Source organism: Neocloeon triangulifer, unplaced genomic scaffold, assembly GCF_031216515.1.
Source record: "Neocloeon triangulifer isolate White Clay Creek 2 clone unplaced genomic scaffold, ASM3121651v1 ptg000009l, whole genome shotgun sequence".
Lineage (NCBI taxonomy): Eukaryota > Metazoa > Arthropoda > Insecta > Ephemeroptera > Baetidae > Neocloeon > Neocloeon triangulifer.
The window spans coordinates 3,994,135-4,015,771 of NW_026775551.1; the positions used below are offsets into that span (position 1 = coordinate 3,994,135).

At 37.6% G+C, this 21,637-nt stretch overlaps 1 protein-coding gene across 1 annotated transcript in view; it reads right to left on the bottom strand.

Moving 5' to 3' along the window:
• LOC132195171 (T-box transcription factor TBX20-like) overlaps positions 1–21,262 on the bottom strand; it is a 36,790-nt gene extending 15,528 nt beyond the window's left edge. The window contains exons 1-2 of the mRNA XM_059616990.1: positions 20,679–21,262; positions 18,077–18,428 (exon numbers count right to left, since the gene is read on the bottom strand). Of these exons, the coding sequence (XP_059472973.1) occupies positions 18,077–18,428; positions 20,679–20,898 (572 nt within the window). The 5' untranslated portion in view covers positions 20,899–21,262. The remainder of the gene's footprint in view (positions 1–18,076; positions 18,429–20,678) is intronic.
• Positions 21,263–21,637: the final 375 nt, after the last annotated feature.

The following is a 21,637-nucleotide window of genomic DNA, read 5'->3' on the forward strand; positions in this document are numbered from 1 at the left end:
AGACAAAAACTTGGATAATTTCGCCTCATTACACCCCTGCGGCTTATTTTTTTCCAGCTGATTGAACGCGCAGCCCTGGCAATAACTCAATTGCGCCAATTTTATATACTTTTATGGCCCGGCGCAGATTAAAGCGTGTGCAAATGACGTGCTTTTAGCATCCGAGGCGCGGTCAGAAGAAACGAATCTCGCCGTGTGTGAGAACAAATTTGGCGTGAGCATCACAACATATTTTCAAGGCAGCGGCGTAATTTTACAATGGGGGCCAAATTAAGCGCTTATTTAATGACAGCTGAATGGCTCTAGTGAGCTTCGGTGGCTCTGCAGATCGCAATTTGAGAATAAGCGCGGCTCGCAATTACATTATTGCTATATTCTCTGTTCGCAGTGCCAAATGACTTAATTTTCTGCTCCAAATGAATGATGAAAATTTATATAAGCAAAATTTATTCAAGTTTAATAACATAATAGCTGCTATAAAATTGTATATTTATTTTAACTATATGCTTGTCATTTTTTAACACAAATTAAATGGATAAAACTTCTTTTTAAAAGAACTTTAGCAATTATAAATTATTAAAAATTTCTATTTGACACTAATTTCTGTTTTCGTTGTGCGATTTTTTAACTATTTTTTATAATTGTCCTAGCAACACCTGTTATAGATCGGTGCTCCACAAATTGAAAAATAATGCCCTATTCCGTTTTTGACAAGGATTGTTTTTCCCCTTTGTCTGTCCCTGCCACGTCTAATCTCTATTTCTCCATCTGCCATCCAGCAGAGAAAGATAAATACAGAGAGAGTGGGCGTGTTTCGAGGAACCAACAAATAATTACTTAACACTACGAGGTGAGGTGTGTTGCGTTTTATTTGATAACACATCTCCATCGCGCCGGAATAGCAAGCAAGTTGATGGGTTATTACGTCGGCGAGGAAAATCCAACTTCCGCTCCACGACTTGTAATTAGCTTTCTGATCTTTTGAAGGAATCGTTCCTGAATAAAACAGAGAGCCTTTTTTTCACGTGCGGAGGCAAGTTTTGTTTGCTGCAAAGCCCTCGGCAAATTCACAAGCGCGCGGGAGGCGAAGGTGTGCGACACAGCAAATGACAAAATCGATAATGCTGCTCCGAATGTGTTGTGAAAGGAATGTCTCCGCACACAAACACATTCACGAAAACAAGCGAGGCGGCGGAGAGAAAAGAGAGCGCGCAGCCAGCCAAGATGGTGCTGATCGGCTCTGATCGTCGCGCGCTGCTGCTGAGTGAGCTTCATTTGCATAAATATTCCATTTCCCCATTCGTTCAGCTCTCTCATGCACGACCCGCGGCTGCTGCTGCGCCGGTTGCATAAACGGCCTGATCTGCTCCTGGACTTGATGTCTCAAGTTGAAAATTTAAACATGCCATAAAAGGGCCAATAAGTGGAAAATAATTATTATTATGAAATAATTTTTCATTCACTTTATTGAATTTTTGATAGTTGTATTTTGGAAAATAAAAACCGATTTCATCGGAAGACTCAATAAATATTGAAAAATGCAACCGGCTTGACATCAGTGCAAGCCTAGTTGCATAAATTCCAATAATTTAACATAATCGTAATCTATGATATGATTATATGGAATTTTTATGTGCTCAAAATAAATAAATCAGCCTTAATTTTAATCTCCAAAACTGAGAATTTTTTTTTTTAAAAATGAGGTCATGTCAATTCTTATTTTGACAATTTTTAGAATATATAGCAATTAATATTGGAAAAAAATCTTTTAATGATTATTCTTATAGTTTCCTCGACAAATTTGGATACTCATTCATTTGGTTGGAATCTATTTCTCCATGAGACATGAAGCTAAAAATATCCAACCAATGAAAAATCACCATTTCTCAATCGACTCCTCACTTCTCCGTTGAAGAGACAAAAAATCACTTGAGACGGCGCGTGGGTGGCGTGAAGATATTTTTTGTATAGGTGCTAGCAGCGAGCACCGTGTTCTCCTTTGGATTGTTAGCCAACCACGCGAGAGCAAGAGCGCGATATCATGACATAAAAGAAAGAGAGAAAAACCCAGCGTGGTTGACACGCCTGACGGAGCTAGGTATGAGCACAAAAAAGCTAACGGCTATGGAGTCCGGAATATGGAATGGAAGAAAGGCCTTTAATAAGGGAAAGGGAGAAAGAGAGGTGCTGGCTGGTAATCTATCGATCCTTCGTCGCTAACCCCGCCCCTCTTTCTCTCTCTCACTCGGCGCAATATGAATCCGAAACAAACTTCCCCCTGTGCCAACCGACACCATCGTCGCAACAAGGGCATGAAAGGGTTGGCGGCGACTATTTTTTTTCTCGAGGGGAAGATGCTGATGATGAAGATCAAAGTCTGCATGAGTGAGCTCGAAACTTTTTAGCTTATATTTAACCCTATAGGAAAAAGAGCAGTACCCTCTCCTCTTTCTCTTTTCAGCAAGGGTGATGAAAAATGTTTACGCAAAAAGTTTCTTTTTTTTATCAAAATGATGGTGCACAAAATAAATTCTTTCACAGCAACACGAGAGCGCAACGGGAGTGAAATATTCGGATTTAATGATCAGCTCGGATTACAAATCGCGTATAAAATGGACGGCATTTCACCGGAAAGTCATTAGCACGCGGCCGGAATGAAATTAGACACTCAGATAAATTAATGCACATTTTTCTGTTTTGTTTTCAACGCGAGCGAGCGAGGGCGTATGCGTGTGTTCCACGCTTGCACAACGACATGCACGAGAAGGAGAGGTGTTGGTCTCGAAACGAATTTGTACCACTGCACTTTGTGGGTGTTGCTTTGTTTATTTTTATATCGTTTCTCTGTTTGTGAGAGGATATAATTAAAAGACCATTAAACCTCGTGTGCCGAAATGTTAATGAGGTTACGAATTTCGCTCTGCCAATTAGAGACGAGGAAGGATATTTGGGGAAAAAAGGAGCAGATCTTATCTGCAGAAATGTATATATATGTTTTCGAGCTGCTACTGCGCATAGAGTTGGCATGTTTTTTTTTCCTGCATGTGAACTGAAACAATGCTGAAAAATAATTACGCTTTTTCTCCATATTTTGATGAAGTGCCGGCGCGTGATTAGATCTCATTTGCAGGCTGGAAATAATTGTTCAGAATTAAAACATTAAAAATGTCCTACGAAATGTTTTTACGTCAGCAATCGGACAAAAAAAAATATGTGAAAGAACCTTGTTGATAAGGTGGAATTCTGCCGATTTTAATCTGAATAAAAATAAAAAGCATTTTCTTTTATTTCGACAAAACTCTGAACAATTGAAATTTAAAATATATTCATGATTTTAAAAAAGAGGAATAATTAAAAAAAAAACAATAATCCTGAAAATTTTAGCTCTAGAATTTATTTTTAATTTTGCGCCCACGAAAAATTAAATTTCCATTACAGAAAAGATATGAACTTGATTTGTAATCTCTGCTAAACGACTGTATATAAATTTCAAATCAGCAGCACGGGCGGCAATAAAAATTCGGCTACTCCTTTGTTCTGCGCGCCCGGGGCAATAAAATTCCGTATTATAAATGCATTTGGACGCGGCGAGTTAAAAAAGCACCGCACCAAATATAATAATAGATTGATTAAGGAGAATGGCGCAAATATTAAATTTAATGACGGCTATAAAACGGCGTGTGTGTGTGTGTGCGAGTGCGTGCTGCTGTACTGCACCGGCGAACACTCCGAGCTCGTTAAAAATCATTTTGCGAGGCAAAATTGCACTCCATTATTAATGTATTATTCTTCTTCAGTGGCGCAAAATCTGAGAAAAGAATTCATTTGGCGGCAGCTGCTCTTTCCTCGGGTGTTTGCAAAGCCGGCACTAATAGGCAAAACGCGAATTAACTGGCCATTTATTTAGCGCTGCTTCTCTCGCCAAATTGTCTGGCGCGTCATTCATCAACCCCTGTGCGCGAGCAGAGCAGCCACCCGCCCGCCGCATAAACTTGTTCAACAGCTGCTACTTTCAGCCAGCTCGAATCAGACCGTCTCAATTATTGTGATTCAGTCCCTTGGGGTGCGAGAGATGGTCTCACACTCTAATGTGCGTTTTGTAATAAGCCCGTACAAGAGCAGCTCAAATTGACTCGCGGCACATCGCAGAGTCACACACACTGAACTTTTGCAGCCACTTCACCCCAACCGTGCCAAAACACCCCTCGTCGTTTCCCAAAACTGGTACAGCATGTTCTTCTGGCAGGCTGATTTGTGTTCTGTTGGGGGCGGAGGGCGATCAAATTGAAGGGGATTCGAACTCAATTCGAATTTTATTGATGCCAATTAATTTGAAATTATGACATGTAAATAAATAATGCATGCAGTAAGTTTGGAAATATAGAATAAAATATTTTAAAAGAAATTAAATTTATTTGTTTTAATTATTTATCTATTTAAATTAAATTGTAATTAATTGATAATTGAAACTAAATCATTTTCCAATAACGAAGAGGTATTAATTTGAGATTTTGGAAAGCAGAATGAAATCATTATGAGTTTTTAGGAATATGTTCTGCTAGATTAATTAATTATTTATTTAATTTATAAATTCATCTAAATACAATTTTAATTTTAATTAAAATTGTATTTAGACAAATAAAATTAATTAAAATCAATTTTATTCAAAGTCCAATTAAAATACCTCACATCATTTCAATTTAAAATAATTAGTTTATTATAATTCATATAATCCAACAATTTTTCCTGATTTTTTTTTTCCATTTTGATCAAGGACTTGCGAAGAATTAAAAAAAAGAGCTTCCAATTATTGGCGAGCAGGCCGAGTGCGCGTTTAGAGGAAATAAAAGTTAACGACCAGTAATTAGCCGGGCAGAGTTTTAAAGAAACTTTTTTTATTTTTGCTCTTGGTGGATGTTTTTCGGTGCGTCGGGCGGAGAGAAAAGTGCGCGAGAAGTGTGGTGGCAGTCGGCGGCTAATGACCCTCGAGTCGCCGGTGTTGGTGGCTCGCACATTAGCGCGCACATAATCAGCATCCTCTGCTTTTCTTTCTCTTTTTCTCTCTCTCTCTCTTGAGCGCCGCCGCTTTTTAATAATTCTGCTCGTTGGTAGCTGCATGTTCGCAGCGGGTAGTGCGATCCCTCCTGCCTCGGCGGTAATTAGACTTTGTTTATGATGGCAACAGATGAGCATTTCACAAAATAGCAGCGCACACCGCACAGCAGCCGTAAAACCGCCTGCATTTTTACCTCGCGTCGTATAACAATCTGCCGTAATGAACGAGTTGACACCATTAAATTTCCCTCCGCGCTAATTTACGATGAAACTTCCAGGCGTGAAATTTAATTTTTTTTCACTCTCCGCCGTGTATACACATGCGTGTGTTGGCTTAATTTATAATATCTCAGCGGATGAAATTTAAATAAATATATTATCGGACCGTTCTGTTTAAATTTGTGCCGCTGGTTTTTTTTAAATGATAGGACAACAGGACGAGTTTGAAAAATATATATACCAGTAGCTCGTAAATTAATATTTGGCGTTGCATGGCAGTCTGACCAGCCAAGAGATTTTTACCAATCTTTAAATTATTGTTTCTCTTTAGTAGATATTTGAGTAGGAGAGCCAGTCAAGGGCTCTTTTTCACGAATCCACGGATTTCGTATCAGCTGTGACAAAAATGAATGAATGTCTTTTGATATTCAATTGATTATAAATTGGTTTCCATATTAAAAAATTACAGTTGATGGAGGTGGATTGAAGATTGAATAATTAAATTGTGATTCCTATTCTTCTTTGACAATGATTACAATGCACAAATATTAGTATTTTTTTTTTTAAATTTAATAAAATGCCAACAAAACTAAAAATTATATGAAAAATTAACTATATAAATTAATAAAAATTAATATAATATAATAATTATTATAAAATATTTATATAATATACGTTGGTAGCTGAAATAATTGTGAATAATATCAATCATTTATTCAACCTTAATAAATTTTAATTTAATTTTTTTACTTCCAATTTTAGAACAGCAAATCTACAAAAGTGTAAAACTTGACTTCACGGTTGTTTTTTTTTTCTAATCTTTTTTTTCTTCTACTTTGTACAAGTGTGAATGTTGTCTTTCCAGCTCTGGTTGCATTATCAGTGTGTGAGCCAACAATTTTCCCATGTGATGCGCAGTCAGTCACGCGGTAAAGCACAAAGAGCCAATATCAGCCTGTTGGCTCTGTCAGCACCAGAGACCTCGAGAAGTAAAACACATGTCCCTGTGCAGTGCGATCGTAATGATGAGATGCTCCATTAGCTATCATTTCGGCTCGACAATCCTCGACCGAAACATGCCCCCTGTGATACTTGATACGAGCGCCCTAATAAAGAAATTCTTGGGCCACTCGAAAAGGAAAACGCCAGAGACGCAGCAACTCAATCAGACTCAAGGGGCAAAAAATGAAAAGAAAAGGGCACTATACGAATTTCTCCCACAGACAAAGATTCACAAAGCTATAATTTTGGTTTTAACTTTTAAAATTCACGTTTTATCGGAAAAAAACCCCTTTCCAAATTTAAGAAAATTGGCCGTCGCACCAATTATGTCAAATTAATACCTAGAAAGGGCCCATTAAAAGATTTATAGCAGCGTTGATAGGAAATAGATCTAAATAATAATTCTGGGGCCACAAAAAAATAAAAACTCACGGCGGCAACCTCAAAAGAACGAAGCGCGAAAATTCCAACACCGGAGGAAAATTCTTCTCGAGGCTGAGAAAAAATATCAGGTTTTGATCCGCGGCCTCGAATGTATGCGCTGCCCATTATATAAAATTAAATTTATCTGGCCGTAAAAGGCCGGCAATTTTTCGTGCATACGCAATCAGTCTGCATACCTATTGATTATCACCTCTATTTTGCAGCTAATTGCGACAATTACGGCGGACCGAGCCACGCCCCCCAAAAGGGACCGCTCGGGCCGCCGGGCATTGCGCGCATGAAACCTCGCGTTGAGGCGAGACCTCCCCGCAGCAATCTCGCGGCCAGAGAAACAGAGATGCTATTCATCATCAAAGCCGCGCCACATACATTATCACCTCCAGAATGCATCTCAACACGGAGCGTAATTAATCCGGCAGAGAAAACACGCGAGCCTTTAACTGGAAAAGGCCGCACAAAAATGAAAAATCAGAAATATCGTAATGTGCAGGTGCGTGATCACGCTCAACGGCTGGCTGGGCACCAAATTCATTTGCTGGCGGAAATTGAATCGTTTGTGAAATTGACTGCCGAGCCAGAATGCGAATTTCCAGTGACCGTGAGAGCGGAAAATGTTGCTCCCGATCGTTTTTCACATAAAAGTTTGAAATTCATTGCATTGCTAAATTATTAAAGTGAAATTTTGATCTCAATAAATTTGAAAATGATTATTTTCCCCGAGCCATTTCTGTTCTAAAATATGTAAAAAATATCAATTTTTTTCTTGGATTTTAAATTTTTAAATAAAAATAAATTGGCTTGGCGAGCATTAATATTAATTCTTTTTAAAATATTTGCATATTCTTTTTTTTTTATAAAATTAGAACACTTTGGTGGTGTCAAAACCGCTTAATTTTTGTATTCTTATCACCTCCAAATCTTTCATCTTCATCGCACGTGTTCGTGCTCAACGCCAGATGAATCGACGGAGAAATGATATGTTAAAATTTTATAATAATTGCCTCTCTAAAATAAAAAAAAGAAAATATATAAATCCGAGCGATCACGAATATTTGTTATTTGGTCGGTGCATGCGATCGAATAAAAATGATATTTGGCCACAGCACGATTTTCATCAGGTGTCTCTCTCGCGAGCTGATGATTTCCTATATAATTTTATTCAGTTATTTTTATTGCTCAGCACCCTGGGCATGGGCGCTCCGTTTTTTGATCTTTCGTTTTCACACTTTTATCGTAGGCAGCTCCCGGTTCCAGCGTTTCGTTGTTTGGAGTTGTAAACCAATTTTTCGGGCGTTTAATCACTCTCGGCGGCTCATCCCGCGGCTAATTGTTGTGTGATATAAAAGCAGCAAGTTTTTTTTTCTTAATTCGAGAAAGAGACGAGATGCCGCGCGGCGCCCGAAGCAATTTTCTGCTCCCAATTATGGACAGCTTTAGGAAATTGATTCCTCGAAGAGACGATTAACACCAGGCCGATAAATTAAAAAGATGAAATATAAATTTCCCTCTTTCGGAATAAGAAGTTGAAAAATCTTTCGGCACCCTCGGCGGCATATATTAATCTTAAGGCTGAAATAAACGAGAAAAAGCTGCACGTTTCTTGTTTCGTCTCGGGTGTCACAGCTTTTGTGCCACCCAGATTGTCCCCGAGTGTGTGCGGTTGGCCCGAGGCGCCCGGAAAACCTCTCAGTTTTTGAACTTGGCTCGAAATTCGCCACAAGAAATCGTTTACGACCGACACTGGACGCCGAGAGATGACTTTTTCTCCGCAAGGCAATTTTTTAACACTAAAATAAAACACGCGGCGGGTAGAAAACATCGCCGAAGGGCCACACACACCCTTTGGGCGGAATTCATAAAAGGGAGCGATGCTTTCGGGGTCAGTTTTCACGTTCAGTGTTTTTTCAACGCGGCGTGTCTCCCCGAGTTGCCAGAGTGGCGAGACATAAAACAGTTTGTTGTCTGCGCGTAACGCCATAAAACGAGAGCGCGTGCATTACGTCAAAAATATACTGCCAAAGAATGGTGATCCGTGTGGAAATTTCCTAAAATGTAATAGTTTATATTTTAAGCAATTAATGTTATATTTGGCAGGCCAACTTCCTAATTAATTGGAAAAATTAAAGTTTTTAGATAAATTTAGACAAATTATTTAGCGATTGCATGGTTTCTGGATATATCCAATTATTATTATACACGCAGAAATTAGTCTTTTGAAAATTGTATTGATTTAGGCATGTAAAACCGAACCCTAAAAAAAATTTGTGTTAGTTTTTGAGATTTTAATTTTTATTTTAAAATTTGGTGTTTTTTTCCAATTTACTGATTTTTTTTGTATTTTTTCTTGCTCATGAAATAGGGTCGCAGACCGTGACCGAAACTGGTAGAGCCGTTTGTTTTGGAATAAAAACAATTTTTTGCAACGAGGAAAAGCCCGATCTCTTCATTTCCATGTTTCAATTATATTTAATTAAATTTTTCTATTTGCTTCAATACATTATTGAATGACAATTAAACACAAAAACATTCATATCATTGATTGAGAAAAGCATTATAATTTTGTTTCCCCGGATTCCTTCAATATAATTTTTTTCTAAAACATTCAATTAAACTGCATTAACTATTTTTCCACAAATTGTATATAAAAATTTATAATAATCCATAATTTATAGCATTATCATTATGATTAAAAAACTTCTTAACTTGCTAACATGTAAAAAAATTATTTTCGCACTTGATCTTGATTCCCTGCGCTCGATTTGTATATGACCGCGCATGTATGCGAATCCGTCAGCGTTTTATATTCCACGCCAGCAAAAATTACACACGAGCTCATATTTTTTCTTGTTGTTGCGCTTCAACTCTCTCGGCAGAAAAATTGCACTCGCTGGGCCGGTCGGTGCTTTTTCTCTTCCATTGTTGGCAAGTGAGGAAGGTGACAAATAAAAAATGTGTTCTCGCTACGCTCTCTTGGGCTGTAAAAAAAATCTGACGTGAGAGCTGCCGCTGCTTCTCGGCTTATTCCAAAATAAACGTGGAAAAATAAATAAATACATAACTCGCATTAAAATATGGGCGCAGGCCATGTTCATATTTCCATGGGTGGACACATTTTTGTTCTCAGTTGACGTCCTTAAAAATATATGGAAAAAAACTAGAAAGAGTTGTTTTATCAGACACCTTTGAATTTGAATTTTACGACTCCTTTTCGCTTTTTGTTGTGTCTTCCCGGGAAATGACCGCCAAAAAATTAGAGCGTCCAAAAAGCAATAAATTTTACAGACACGTCGGTTGGTCATAAAACCGATTTTCCTTGGGCTGGAGACAATCGGGATATTTGAATAAAGCCTTGGTGGTCACACAGAAATTCTCCCGAATAATGAAAAAGCATCCCCTGCGTTTGTGTATATATTTGTTTGTGCACCCCCGATTGGTCTCGGCTGTTCGGTTTTTTATCCACAACAAAAAGCACAGCACGCTCCGAGGTATTTTTTATTCCTTTCTTGGGTCATTGTTGGTGGTTTCACGCCACCTTTGAAGGCGAAATCGGTGTGAAAAGCGTGAGAATTTCGTCTTCATATGGGTGTTTGTCTCTAATTAAACCGACGGAGAAGATTTCTTTCTTTCTGACATGCGAGCTTTTAATACGGAATTTGAGCGCAAAAATATTCGGTTGCTGGCAGTTTGCTCTCAACAATTTGACAGGCAACGAAATTACACACACCGAGAGCTGCCGCGCGCAGTTAATCATAAAATATTCATATTCAAATGCGATAATGGCGCGCGATATTGTTTGCCGAGTGTGTCAGTCAAATAACGTTTCGTGCAGTGTAATCTGGCCCTGCTTTTGCTGCTGATGCTGCGTTGTACGCACCTCGTTTTGTGCAGCAGCACCTTTCGGCTGTCACACATTTCTCAACAGTCGGTGCCACGCCGCTTGATGAGACGTCGTGTCACTCGCGAGTCTAACTGTGGATTTGGATTCAAACCGCCGCCGTATTTATTTTGTTCCGATCTAAAACGCGACGAGCTCAAAGGAAATCGAGAATTCCACTGAAATAACAGGCATATATTTCTTGTTTAACTTGATTGTTCAAATTTTTTAAATTAAATTAAACTGTTTAGTTATTAACAATGAAAAGCAAGCAATTAACAACTTATTTAAAAAAAAAAATTGATTTGTTGTCACATTTGGCGCGAGAAGTGTAATCAATCTGTAATTTAAATATATAAATTCAATTAATCCAAGGTTATTTGCTATGTCGAAAATAAAAATGCTGGCACAACAAAATAAATAAATTTATATTACTACTATTCTAAGGTAGCTATAAAAATGTGCTTTTACCAAAATTCTGTGGAAAATAAGCACTGAGCGGAAAGTATTTGAAGGAAAAGCACTTTTTTGTCCGAAGCGCGAAACACTTTTGACACCGAAGGCTTTCTATCACCAACCGCAGTAGTGCAGCAGATTACTGTGATTTTGCCAGAAAAATCTTTGGGTTCATTGCCGTGGAAATTTCTAAATGAAGTCACTGAATGAAGCTGTTGACTGAATCCTTTGTTTAATTAATTTCTGCAAATTATTTGCTTAGTAAATTTCTCTCACTAAACTAGTGTAGTTTGGACACGAGAAACCTTAGGTTTTTAACAAACCAGCAGACCGCAGGTCGCCTTTTGGGGGTCAAAAGTAATTTATTTTTAGAATTTTTTTTCTTTGCTATACAATTTCCCTGATTTTTTTTTAATAAGGAAAAATTTAAACATTAATATTTAAATTTACTCTAAAACCTCTTTTAAACATATTTTTATTAAGAGGATAAAATTTAATTTATAATTTATAATTGTTGAATTTAATTTATATTATGTTATTTCTTTTTATTTATAAATAGTTTCATATTAAAAAAAGTGCAAAAAAAAAATAATTTAAGTCGGATACTAAATTCTTATATATTTTTATAAATGGAATTGGGAAGTTATTCAGAGCATATACAAAACATGTCTATTAACACTTCGAACAGTTGGAATCTTCCATATAAAATGGTGAATCATAAATTGAAAATCATTAAATAAAAATTTGAAATTAATTAAATTTAGTTGAATGGAAGAATTGAAAAAATTTGTATGTTATATCATAACACGAGTTTGCTAACAAGAACAATCGATTTCACGAGGAGCAGGCCAAATATGAAAATGCTTTCCAGCAATGGTGGTTTAATGAACCTCCCACGCATCACTCTGCAAACGCAAACTTTCTCATGCGACTTTTGTTCAATCATCGTCAGCACGCCAAAAGCACATAAAAAGCGGCTGCTCTGCGCGTCTCCTGGGGTGCCTGTGAGAGATTTTGACACCAGATCTACACAGCGCAGGCAAACCAATTGTCAAGGGATGCAGCAGCATCATTTTTTACCCGCGGCTCCCACACAATGACCGCGGCAAACTGTAAATATTTGAAAGAAAAAAAAGAACAACAAAAACGGTACGGCACCCAAAACACGACTTTCCTCTAAAGAAAAGAGATAGAGAAATGAGCGCATCTTTCCATTTCACCCCCGCGACGAGACTGACCGTTAGGAGAAATTTTAACTTTCCTTCCCACGTGTGTGAGAAAAATTTCACCCTCGTCCAAGACTTTCTTTCTTTCTTTTGACCTTTCGGAAGGTTGTTTGCCGGCAACAATTGATGACAGGTCGTTTTGTCAGAGAGGGCGATATTTTTCTTTTTGGCTTTGGTCGTTTTTCTCGCCCTAGGAGGGTGCAAACAAGGCAGCCTAATCAAAATATTGCCTCCGTCTGAATTACGGCTGTTTGATTGTGTAATCGCGATAAGTGACATAAAAATGTGCCCCTTCGCGGAAAGCAACCCCGCCGACACGGCCGCAGCTCTCAACAATTACACACAAGTTTTGTCGCCGACTCATGCACACGCCGATTGAAAATATCAAAAGCACAACAATAGACCCGTAATGAACCTAACGACACGCCGCGTGTATACGCTTTTATACACGAGTAATTCCAACTATGTGTCGCGGCAAAGCAGATCGACAAAGCATTTCGACTTCACACACAACACACAGAGATAGATTCTCAAGGCAGCCCTTAAAATGCTCATCTGAATGGGCATTCCTCGCATGCGTTGCCCCGAAGTCGATAAATTTTGAGGCGGCAGTAAATCTCTTCAAGTGTGTCTTCCTTTGCTTCTATTTTAAACAAACAAATATAAATTTAAGTAACAAAGGTGAAATAAAATACACAGAAATAAACGCAGCTTCACGTTTTCCATGCTTTAAAATTTACATTTCAGATTGCCCATCAATTAATATAAAAAGTCCTGCAAGAGGAATTTATTTTGTGAAAGATATAATAAAATGTGTAAATTTAGTTGTTTCTTTAATTTTTTCCAATTTAAAGACCCACTCCGGTCATTTGTATTGCTCTTTATTCTGAAAGATTGCTAAATTTCGAGTATATCCGAATCGTTGCGTCTCAATCAAAAGAAAACCTAAATACAAGTGATTCGCGCGAAAAACATGTGAGAATTGAATAGCCAATCAGATCCATCAGTTTTGTACAAAAACTGCAGGATTTGGTCACATTGGCGCTGCGATCGCTGATTTTGCCACTAATGCCCCACGGCGTTGCAGAAAACTTGGCAAAATCAGCGATCGCAGCGCCAATGTGACCAAATTCTGTAGTTTTTGGAACAAACTGATGGATCTGATTGGCTACTCAATTCTCACACGTTTTTCGCGCAAATCACTAGTATTTAGGTTTTCTTTTGATTGAGACGCAACGGTTTGGAATTTTCAAATAGTGTTTTCACAAGATATTTTCGAAATTTAGCAATCTTTCAGCATAAAAAGCAATATAAATGACCGGAGTGGGTCTTTAATTATTTTTTGCTATTAGATTTTGAATGTTTTAGATTATTACTTTCAATTTGTGTATAGGGATTGCCTTGAGTTAACAATATGAAATAAGTTGCAGCTATATTTTTATTTTTCCCATTTATTATTATTTTTTTTTCTAATTGAAGATTTCTTAATCAAAATTCTCTAAATTTTTTACTAAATAACTGTTAATTTAAAATAAGTCTTCATTTTTGCAGCAATATCTCATCTCTAAATGAGCTCTGCGAATTGCAAAAAGCTGCACACTCACTCTAGCTGCTCGATCTCGCGCACAATAATTCAGCCGCGGGAGTTGAGTTGTGACAATCCGCGGGTTGAAAACAGAGGGGCCGTTTGGCGCATGAGCTCTTTCTGTCTGTCGCTCTAGCTCTGTGTATAATACAAATGTACGAATTTCGGTGCGGTTCAACACGGTGGCGAACACACGAATAATTAAGCAATTTATCACACGCTGCCTGTGTGACGCGCGCTCTCTCGGTGTACGTTCGCGCTGGGTGACATTTGCTATCAACTGTCCTTACACAATGACACAGCCGGAATAATTAATTATTTGTTATCGCACACAGAGAGAAGTGCACATGCGAGAAACAACGGAGCCTGCAAATGTAAATTGCGATGGAATTCGCGCGCTGCGCCACTGTTAAATTGCTTTTTTATCTCTGTACCGGTTACAAATTGCTCGAAAAACGAACCATTTTTCGGTCCGAAAAGAATTCCTCCCAATTTTGAAATTTGTGCAAAAATATTCAATTCAAATAGTTTTATTTTAGACATTATCTTAATTTAGATAAGAAACATTTCTTCCGCACCTGTAAACTACGGAAAACCTTTTCCGCCTTAGTTTTCTTCTACCTTGTTTTATTTTATTCTCATTTTTTAGAAATAAATCTTTTTCTGCTGGGTAATTAAGTCTGCTTCCACTTTCAACAGCGCAAGGGAACATGCGTTGACCATAATTACTGGAAGTAAGTTAATTTTTAACACGTTTGAGAATATGTTTGGAAAAGCTGTTATTAAACGACGAGAGGTTGAAATTTATTGCCCGCAGAATAGAGCCACAAGCTGCAGGTTTTATTATTTTAGCAAAAGCGCGCAGAGAAAAAGAACGTTTGTGAGTAAAGCAGCTTTTATTTCATGCAGCATCTAATATTTCCAAGATTTATGAGCAGAATTTTTACAACCGTTTTTCATTTCGAGGTACACATGTGTGCATATTATACGTAGAAATAAAAATGTAGAAAAAATGTAAGACGGCGAAAGAGAGCATTCGTCTCACACCTGCCTACATAAGACTAGAGTGTGTTCGGCTTTTATTAATAAAAAATATGTGATAATATTTTCACCTTTTTTTACTAGAGAATATGAAATAATGTCGAGAAATTAAATTGTATAGCAATTTTTGAAGCCGCCTTCGTTTATTTAAAAATAAGGAGAAATATAAATTATTTACTTTAATTAATGTTTATTTTATACTAAAGCATTACTCACTAATTAAAGAAGAATTTATTTATTATATTAATTGTTGACAATTTCAGCCAAATCAAAAAACCTATCAGAAAATTCTGCATTTTCTCTTCCAAATAGTATAAAGTTAAATCATTACATTTCCTTTTGCCGAATCCGTTGTTTTGTATAACGAGGCCCGCGGGATATAAGAAATTAAAATCGTCCTCTTAAAGGCCCCATGGCGTGGTTGTGGCACATTTCGAGATAAAAATTGTGTGTAGGGCTTCCACGCCGACATGTATGTGAGCCAGAAGACAAGAAATTGATTAATTAACAACGCACTTCCTGTTCGTTTCGCAGACGAAAACGTATAAAATGTTTCATTTCAAGAGCGAAACAAAGGGTTGATAATGATCAGGGATTTCCACCTAAATATGATGATGATCGATTCCCAATTTAAATTCAGTTTGGAGAATCCAATTTTACGGTTTCAAAACTTTAATATTAAAAGAATCAAGAGAATGATATAAAAAATAGCATTAAATAAAATGTAAAATTAATCTTGTGATTTTCCAAAAGAAAAATATAAAAATTCTCAGCACAAATCTTTATGTTACTAATTGAGACGTTCAAATTTAAAATAACCAATTAAATGAATGCCTTTTTTATAAATATAAAAAGAATTATTGATCCCCTTCTTATTTTAATATAATAAAAGAGGCGGGCAGCTTGGAACAAATTGATTTCGCCATGCAACTGGATGCAAATGAATGAGCCCCCGGGTAATTTCAATTGCTTCATTTGTTTAGCTCGCAAGTAGCGCGATGATAAATTGTCGTTTATCATGCCGCGTGTGCGCGCCCAGTGCAGCAGCCTTGAAGGTCTCCTATTTTTCAAACAAGAGAAACGCACGTTTGCGATAACAAAATTCAGTGCATAAAACACCTCGGTGTGAATTAGTGGCCCCGCGAGGGAGGGTGCACGGGTGCTGACGGCTTCGGCGCCGACGCCATATTGGCGGAAGTGTCGGGTGGCGAGTCACGCGAAATCGACATCAACAACTTGCAAGTCGTGTCCGCCGCGCACCCACCGCGCGATATAAAAATAAATATAACAAACGAATTTATACACAAAACCTCCTTCTCTTCGCCCAGCACTGCTGGCGTCGTCGTGTCGTTTTAGATTATTTTTTCACCAAACATCCATCACCAGAAAGCAGCAAGACTAATTACCCTTTCTGCTCTCGCACCGACGAAAAAACGACGAGGAAATAATTGTGTGATTCTGTCTTTTAAAAAAATTAAGGTATTTTGTTATAAATTTGATGCGAGAATATGACGAAAAATTACTCTGCAATTACAAATAATTGCTCTCTATGCGATGACAATGATTATTACAAGGCGCAATTTGCAATGTTGTTTAATGCTTATATATACGCGTAAAATATTAACAGACACTAATTAAGGAAACCCTATCTACCAGAATGGATTAGTGTTCATCACTTTCCAATATTATGAATCGTTGAGGGGATACAAATATACATTATTTTTTTTAAACGTAGCAAAAATCAATAATTGCAATGATTTAGTAAGTATTCCAAATTCAATTTGAGCATCAATAAATTAAAAATACTGTTTATAATTATTTTAAAATAAATTAATATAAATAATTTCATTTATTTAAACAAATTTAAATTATAATAATAAAAAAAGTTAAATGCTTATAAATATTATCAAATAAATAAATTAAAAAACTTTATATGTTATGTTTTTACTTTTAATTTTCTGCTTGGTCTACTTAGGTTGTTATTCACGATGCAGTTCTCATTGTCGTATAATTAATTTTGTCTAATTATTTAGATAATTTTCAATTGAAAAGAAAACAAACGATACTAAATTGAAATGACATGAACACCAATTTTTAAAATTTTTCAGCAACTCCCAATTGTAATCATTTTTGATATTCATTTACAAATTTTAATATAATAAGATACTTTTTCTGGTTTTAAACCTATTATCCACAGAACGGAAATTTCCGTTTCACAACTCGCATGTGGCATTAATTGTAATTTTGATTCTACTTTTCACATCACGCTCTGCTTTGTTATTTTTCCGAACCGGTGCGTTATATTCTGCAGAAACAAAGCGAGCTGCTCATGAGCGCAGGTTGGAGCGTCGGTTTGTGTCATCAGGCCTGCGCGCCAGCTTAATTCACCGCAATAATTAATTAGCTTAGTCTAATGGCTTTATAATTACGTGACTATCAAGATGGGAAGAGAGTTGCGCGGCGCGTTTTTGTGTGAAACGAGCAATATGCATGCGGGACTGCCTGTGCAACCGAAATTTACAAGCGACACAATTTTTATCGTGAGCTGCTTGTTCGTGGCCTCGTCGAGCATGGGCATTTTCATATGTACATGAGAGCTTTGAATGCGTTTTTACGATATCAAAATTATAAGAACCGCGCGCGTGTGAAAACGAAGCAAGCATTCATCAAACGCTGAAGGAAGTTCACGTGCCATGGATAATATAAAAACCTCCTCGCGATCGATAAGAGAAAAATTGCACAGTAAAAATTAAGAAATGTCATTTCAGATCGATTTATAATTTTTATACACATGTAATATTTTATTATTAAAAATTAAATTATATTTAGAAAAAGCTCATTAATAAAAATAATTTCTAACTTTAATGAACCAATATGAAATTACTTAAATTAAAGTTTTTCTTAATTCCTTCCCAGCTTGAGAAATTTTAGTAGTTTGCATTATATATATAATAAAATTATGATTCAGCAGTAATTTATGTAAAATATACCTTTAATTATAAATTTAATGTGCCGGAATGAAATTGCATTTTGCATTTTTTTTTTTTTTTCTTTTAAATGTTACTTTTCAATCGTTTAAATTGCTTTTAATCACTTTTAATTAACTTTCACTGCATTTAGCTCATTCCAGGAAATTAAAATGATTTATAAATTGGAATTTCGTGTTGTACTCACCGGCCAGTCTTTGTGATGATCATCTCGGTGCCGAGGTCGTGGAACTTGTCCCAGAGATCTTTGGTCTCCAGTCTGCAGTCGACGCCGAGCAATTCTGGACAGTTGCATCGCGCCGGGATGACGGGCGTACTCGCGGGAGAGCCGGACGAACTCTTTCGGCGGCGAGAGACTGCCGAGGCGGGCGAACCGGGACCCTCGCTGCCGCTGTCCGGCTCGACGGACGCCGGTTTCGACTGCGGCCGCGGCGGACTGGACGAGGTGCTCATCAAGCGGCCGCCGCCTTCGCCGTCCGAGCACTCTTCCACGTCCACTTCCTCCTCGTCATCGTCGTCGTCGCTGCTTCCGGGCCCCGCTGCAGAAATAAAATCGATGATTTTAATAAAGATAAATAATAAATTTGAAGCAAATTAAGCAATAAAATTTCTGCTATTGCTCTGCCTAAAGCCATCATTAGCGAGGTTTTTTATATTTTATTTGAGCACGAGAGTCTTAAAAATTCCTTTCCGTCATGATATTTGCGAATATGTTTCAATTTTAGCTGGCAACACATTTTTATTGTCATTGCGTGTTAGGCATGATGTTCAGTATAGCGAAGGAAATGTGTCTTAAACGCAATATTTGGCGTTGTACACTAATTTGCGCGTTTTTTGTGCGTCTCTCCTTTCAAGTTTCGCCGCCGCTCTTCCGGCTCTTCGCCTTTTAAATTATCAGCGACGACGGCACGTCTTGTTACACAAGGTGCACCAGCTTTTCGCGAACAGGTGCTCCTTGCAACTTATAATAAACGTCGCAAATTGTCTCCTTAAGTTATTGAGCAATAAAGAATAAAGGAATCCATTAGCTCGTTATACAATTGAGTGAGTTATAAAAGAGACTTTTACAAGCAGGAAATCAATTAAACTTATCCGAAACAAGCTGAAAAATCTTTTAACGAGTCCAGATAAAATTAATTTATATATAAATTTTAAAGAGATAACGAAATTAGCTGCCGCAGAATATAAGGAATAATGTATCAGTTAAAATAACACGGATCATCATTAATGTTACAAGGCAATAAAATCAAGTGCACGCGGGGGCGAAGTTGATTGCATCCGAGTGATTTAGACGACGCAATCTGCAACGAAATTGAGAGAGGAGAGAGAGAGAGAGTGCAGCAGAGTGCATTATTATTCCCTGATATGCCGCCCGTCGACCGACCGGCCGTGTGTGTAATCTTTTAACCCTCCCTAAGTGATGGGGTGGGAAGATGATCATGTCATTTTTATTACGCAGTCCGGGGGATGCTGTTTAATATCACTTCCGAGGCCCATTTGTATTCTCCCAAGAACACAGCAGTGATGGGCCGGCGCATCAGAGCGTGGAAAAATGTTATTAGACGAAGTAAAATAAAAACGGGTATTCACGTCTAATGAGATTTAAGGTGCTGAACCTTGAATAATTATATAATAGGAACGACAGAATTATTTTTCTTATTTAATTTCTGAAAGCATTGATGATGATATTTTTTTATTGATATTATTAATTTAATTTTTCTCCCATAATATTAAAAGATTTACTTTCATAACCCTTTCTTCATATTGATTTGAGAGAACATTAGAATTTTTCCACAACATAAGTAAAAGGAATAAATTGGACGTTAAACGCAATCGATCTATACGTGGGAAATAAACTGTTTTACAATTGTAGTAGAAGTTCACAATTGAGGGTTGATTCATGGTGATTTGAATTTAAAATTCGGCTTTTCCTCGACCACCGCCAAGAAATCTCAATGAATTATGGCTGCAGCCCGCAGCCGGAACATGTAGAGCCGGAACATTGTTTTTTCTTCAACAATAAAATCTCACAAAAACCCATCAAGGGAAAAGCCGAATTTTAACTTGAAATCACCATGTTTTTTACAATTATTTTTATCATTTCAGCCGTTGCTTGTTTATTTAGTAGTGTAATCACGAATTATAAGCTATTTTTAATACAGAAGAGAAATGATGCCGACGATTATCTTCAAGGATTGAAATTAACAAATTTAATCAGTGCAATTTTTAAATAGAATTTTTAAGCTATATAAAATTGCTTTCCCATTATCCGTTTTAGTTTCAGATAAATGTTTTATAAAAATACATTATTTTATTATATTTAAATTTAAAATCATATAAATAAAAAAAATATAAGATTGTACATGAAAATATAAATTTATTAACTATATTTATCTTACTAAATAAAATATTACACAATAAAAAATCTAAAATTACATTACAAACTGTCACGTGTAATGCCTCTTAAAAGTATTACTTATTTATTAAATACTTTATTTAGCAAAACTAATAAAAAAATTGGCTGCTACATCTAAAATTGGAAGACGTTTGTCCCATTAAAGGCGAAGGCAGAAAATAACTGTTAAAACATAGGAGCTATAGGGATGATACGGGAAAATACAAAAGATAAAAATTTTATCTTGCAATATTGTGCTATTAAAATAATCTAGCCTAATAATTTTCATATTTAAACAAATTAATTAATAACTGAATTAATGAGAACATTCTCGCCTATTTATTTATGAAATTAATATTTGAACTGCAAAATAAAATAAATTTGAATAACTCACCGGTGGGTCTGGTCCTGGCGTGGTGCTGGGCCGCGCCCCTGGCTGCCGCGGCGGCGGCCCTGCTGCGGCCCATGATGGCCGCAATGGAGAAGTCGGTGGCCCTGGGCGCCTTGATGGCCGCCGCGTTGGAGGCCGCGACGCCGGGCAGGGCGATCAGGGGTGTCCCGGAGGCGGTGGTGTCCATGTTTGCCGACTCCATCATCGATCCAAGCAACATCATTTACAGGCGCGGAAGGTCGGTCGGTCTCGATCGGTCGGTTGGTTTGGCGAGGTGCACCACTATCTGCTCATAGCACGCGGCGCCGCGCTAATTGCAGTCAAATGCGATTAGCTGAAGGTATGAGTTGAGCAGTCAGTAGTTCACACAACACTGAATGTGTTGAAAACTCTTCTCCATACAACCCCCCACCTACTTGGGCATTAACATTTCCACCACCACCACCACCGCCGACGACGACGACGACCAAGAAGCACTAAATATCCTTCCAGTTATGTATAATTTTTTATCCCGGGCTCACACACACACACACACTTTCCACAGCCTCCCACCCGAGCACCGTTTGCCACTCTACCGCCAGAGTATGTGTCGGGCCGACCCGGCCGCGAGGGCGGAGCCTCCGCCCCGATGACAAATCACGTGGCGAGAGCTGAGTAATGAAGGAGGGGTTTCGGCGCCGCGAGAACGCCCGCCGATTGGTCAAAGATGTGCGGTCCATATGGATGTATGGCAAAAAAAAAAAATTACTGCAGCTGGCACGCCGAAATGAATGAATTTCTTCTTCGACACTGCACAAACCGGTGGTGAGAGCAGATCTGCTGCCCCTTCCTTACCTTGTTCAACCCTTTATTCCGACGCACACACCTATGGCCGTAATAATGGCCTCGCACATTATCATTTTAGCAGCACCTACTTCTCTCCAATTCCACGCTCAACCCTTCTTCTTCTTCTTCCCTCCGCA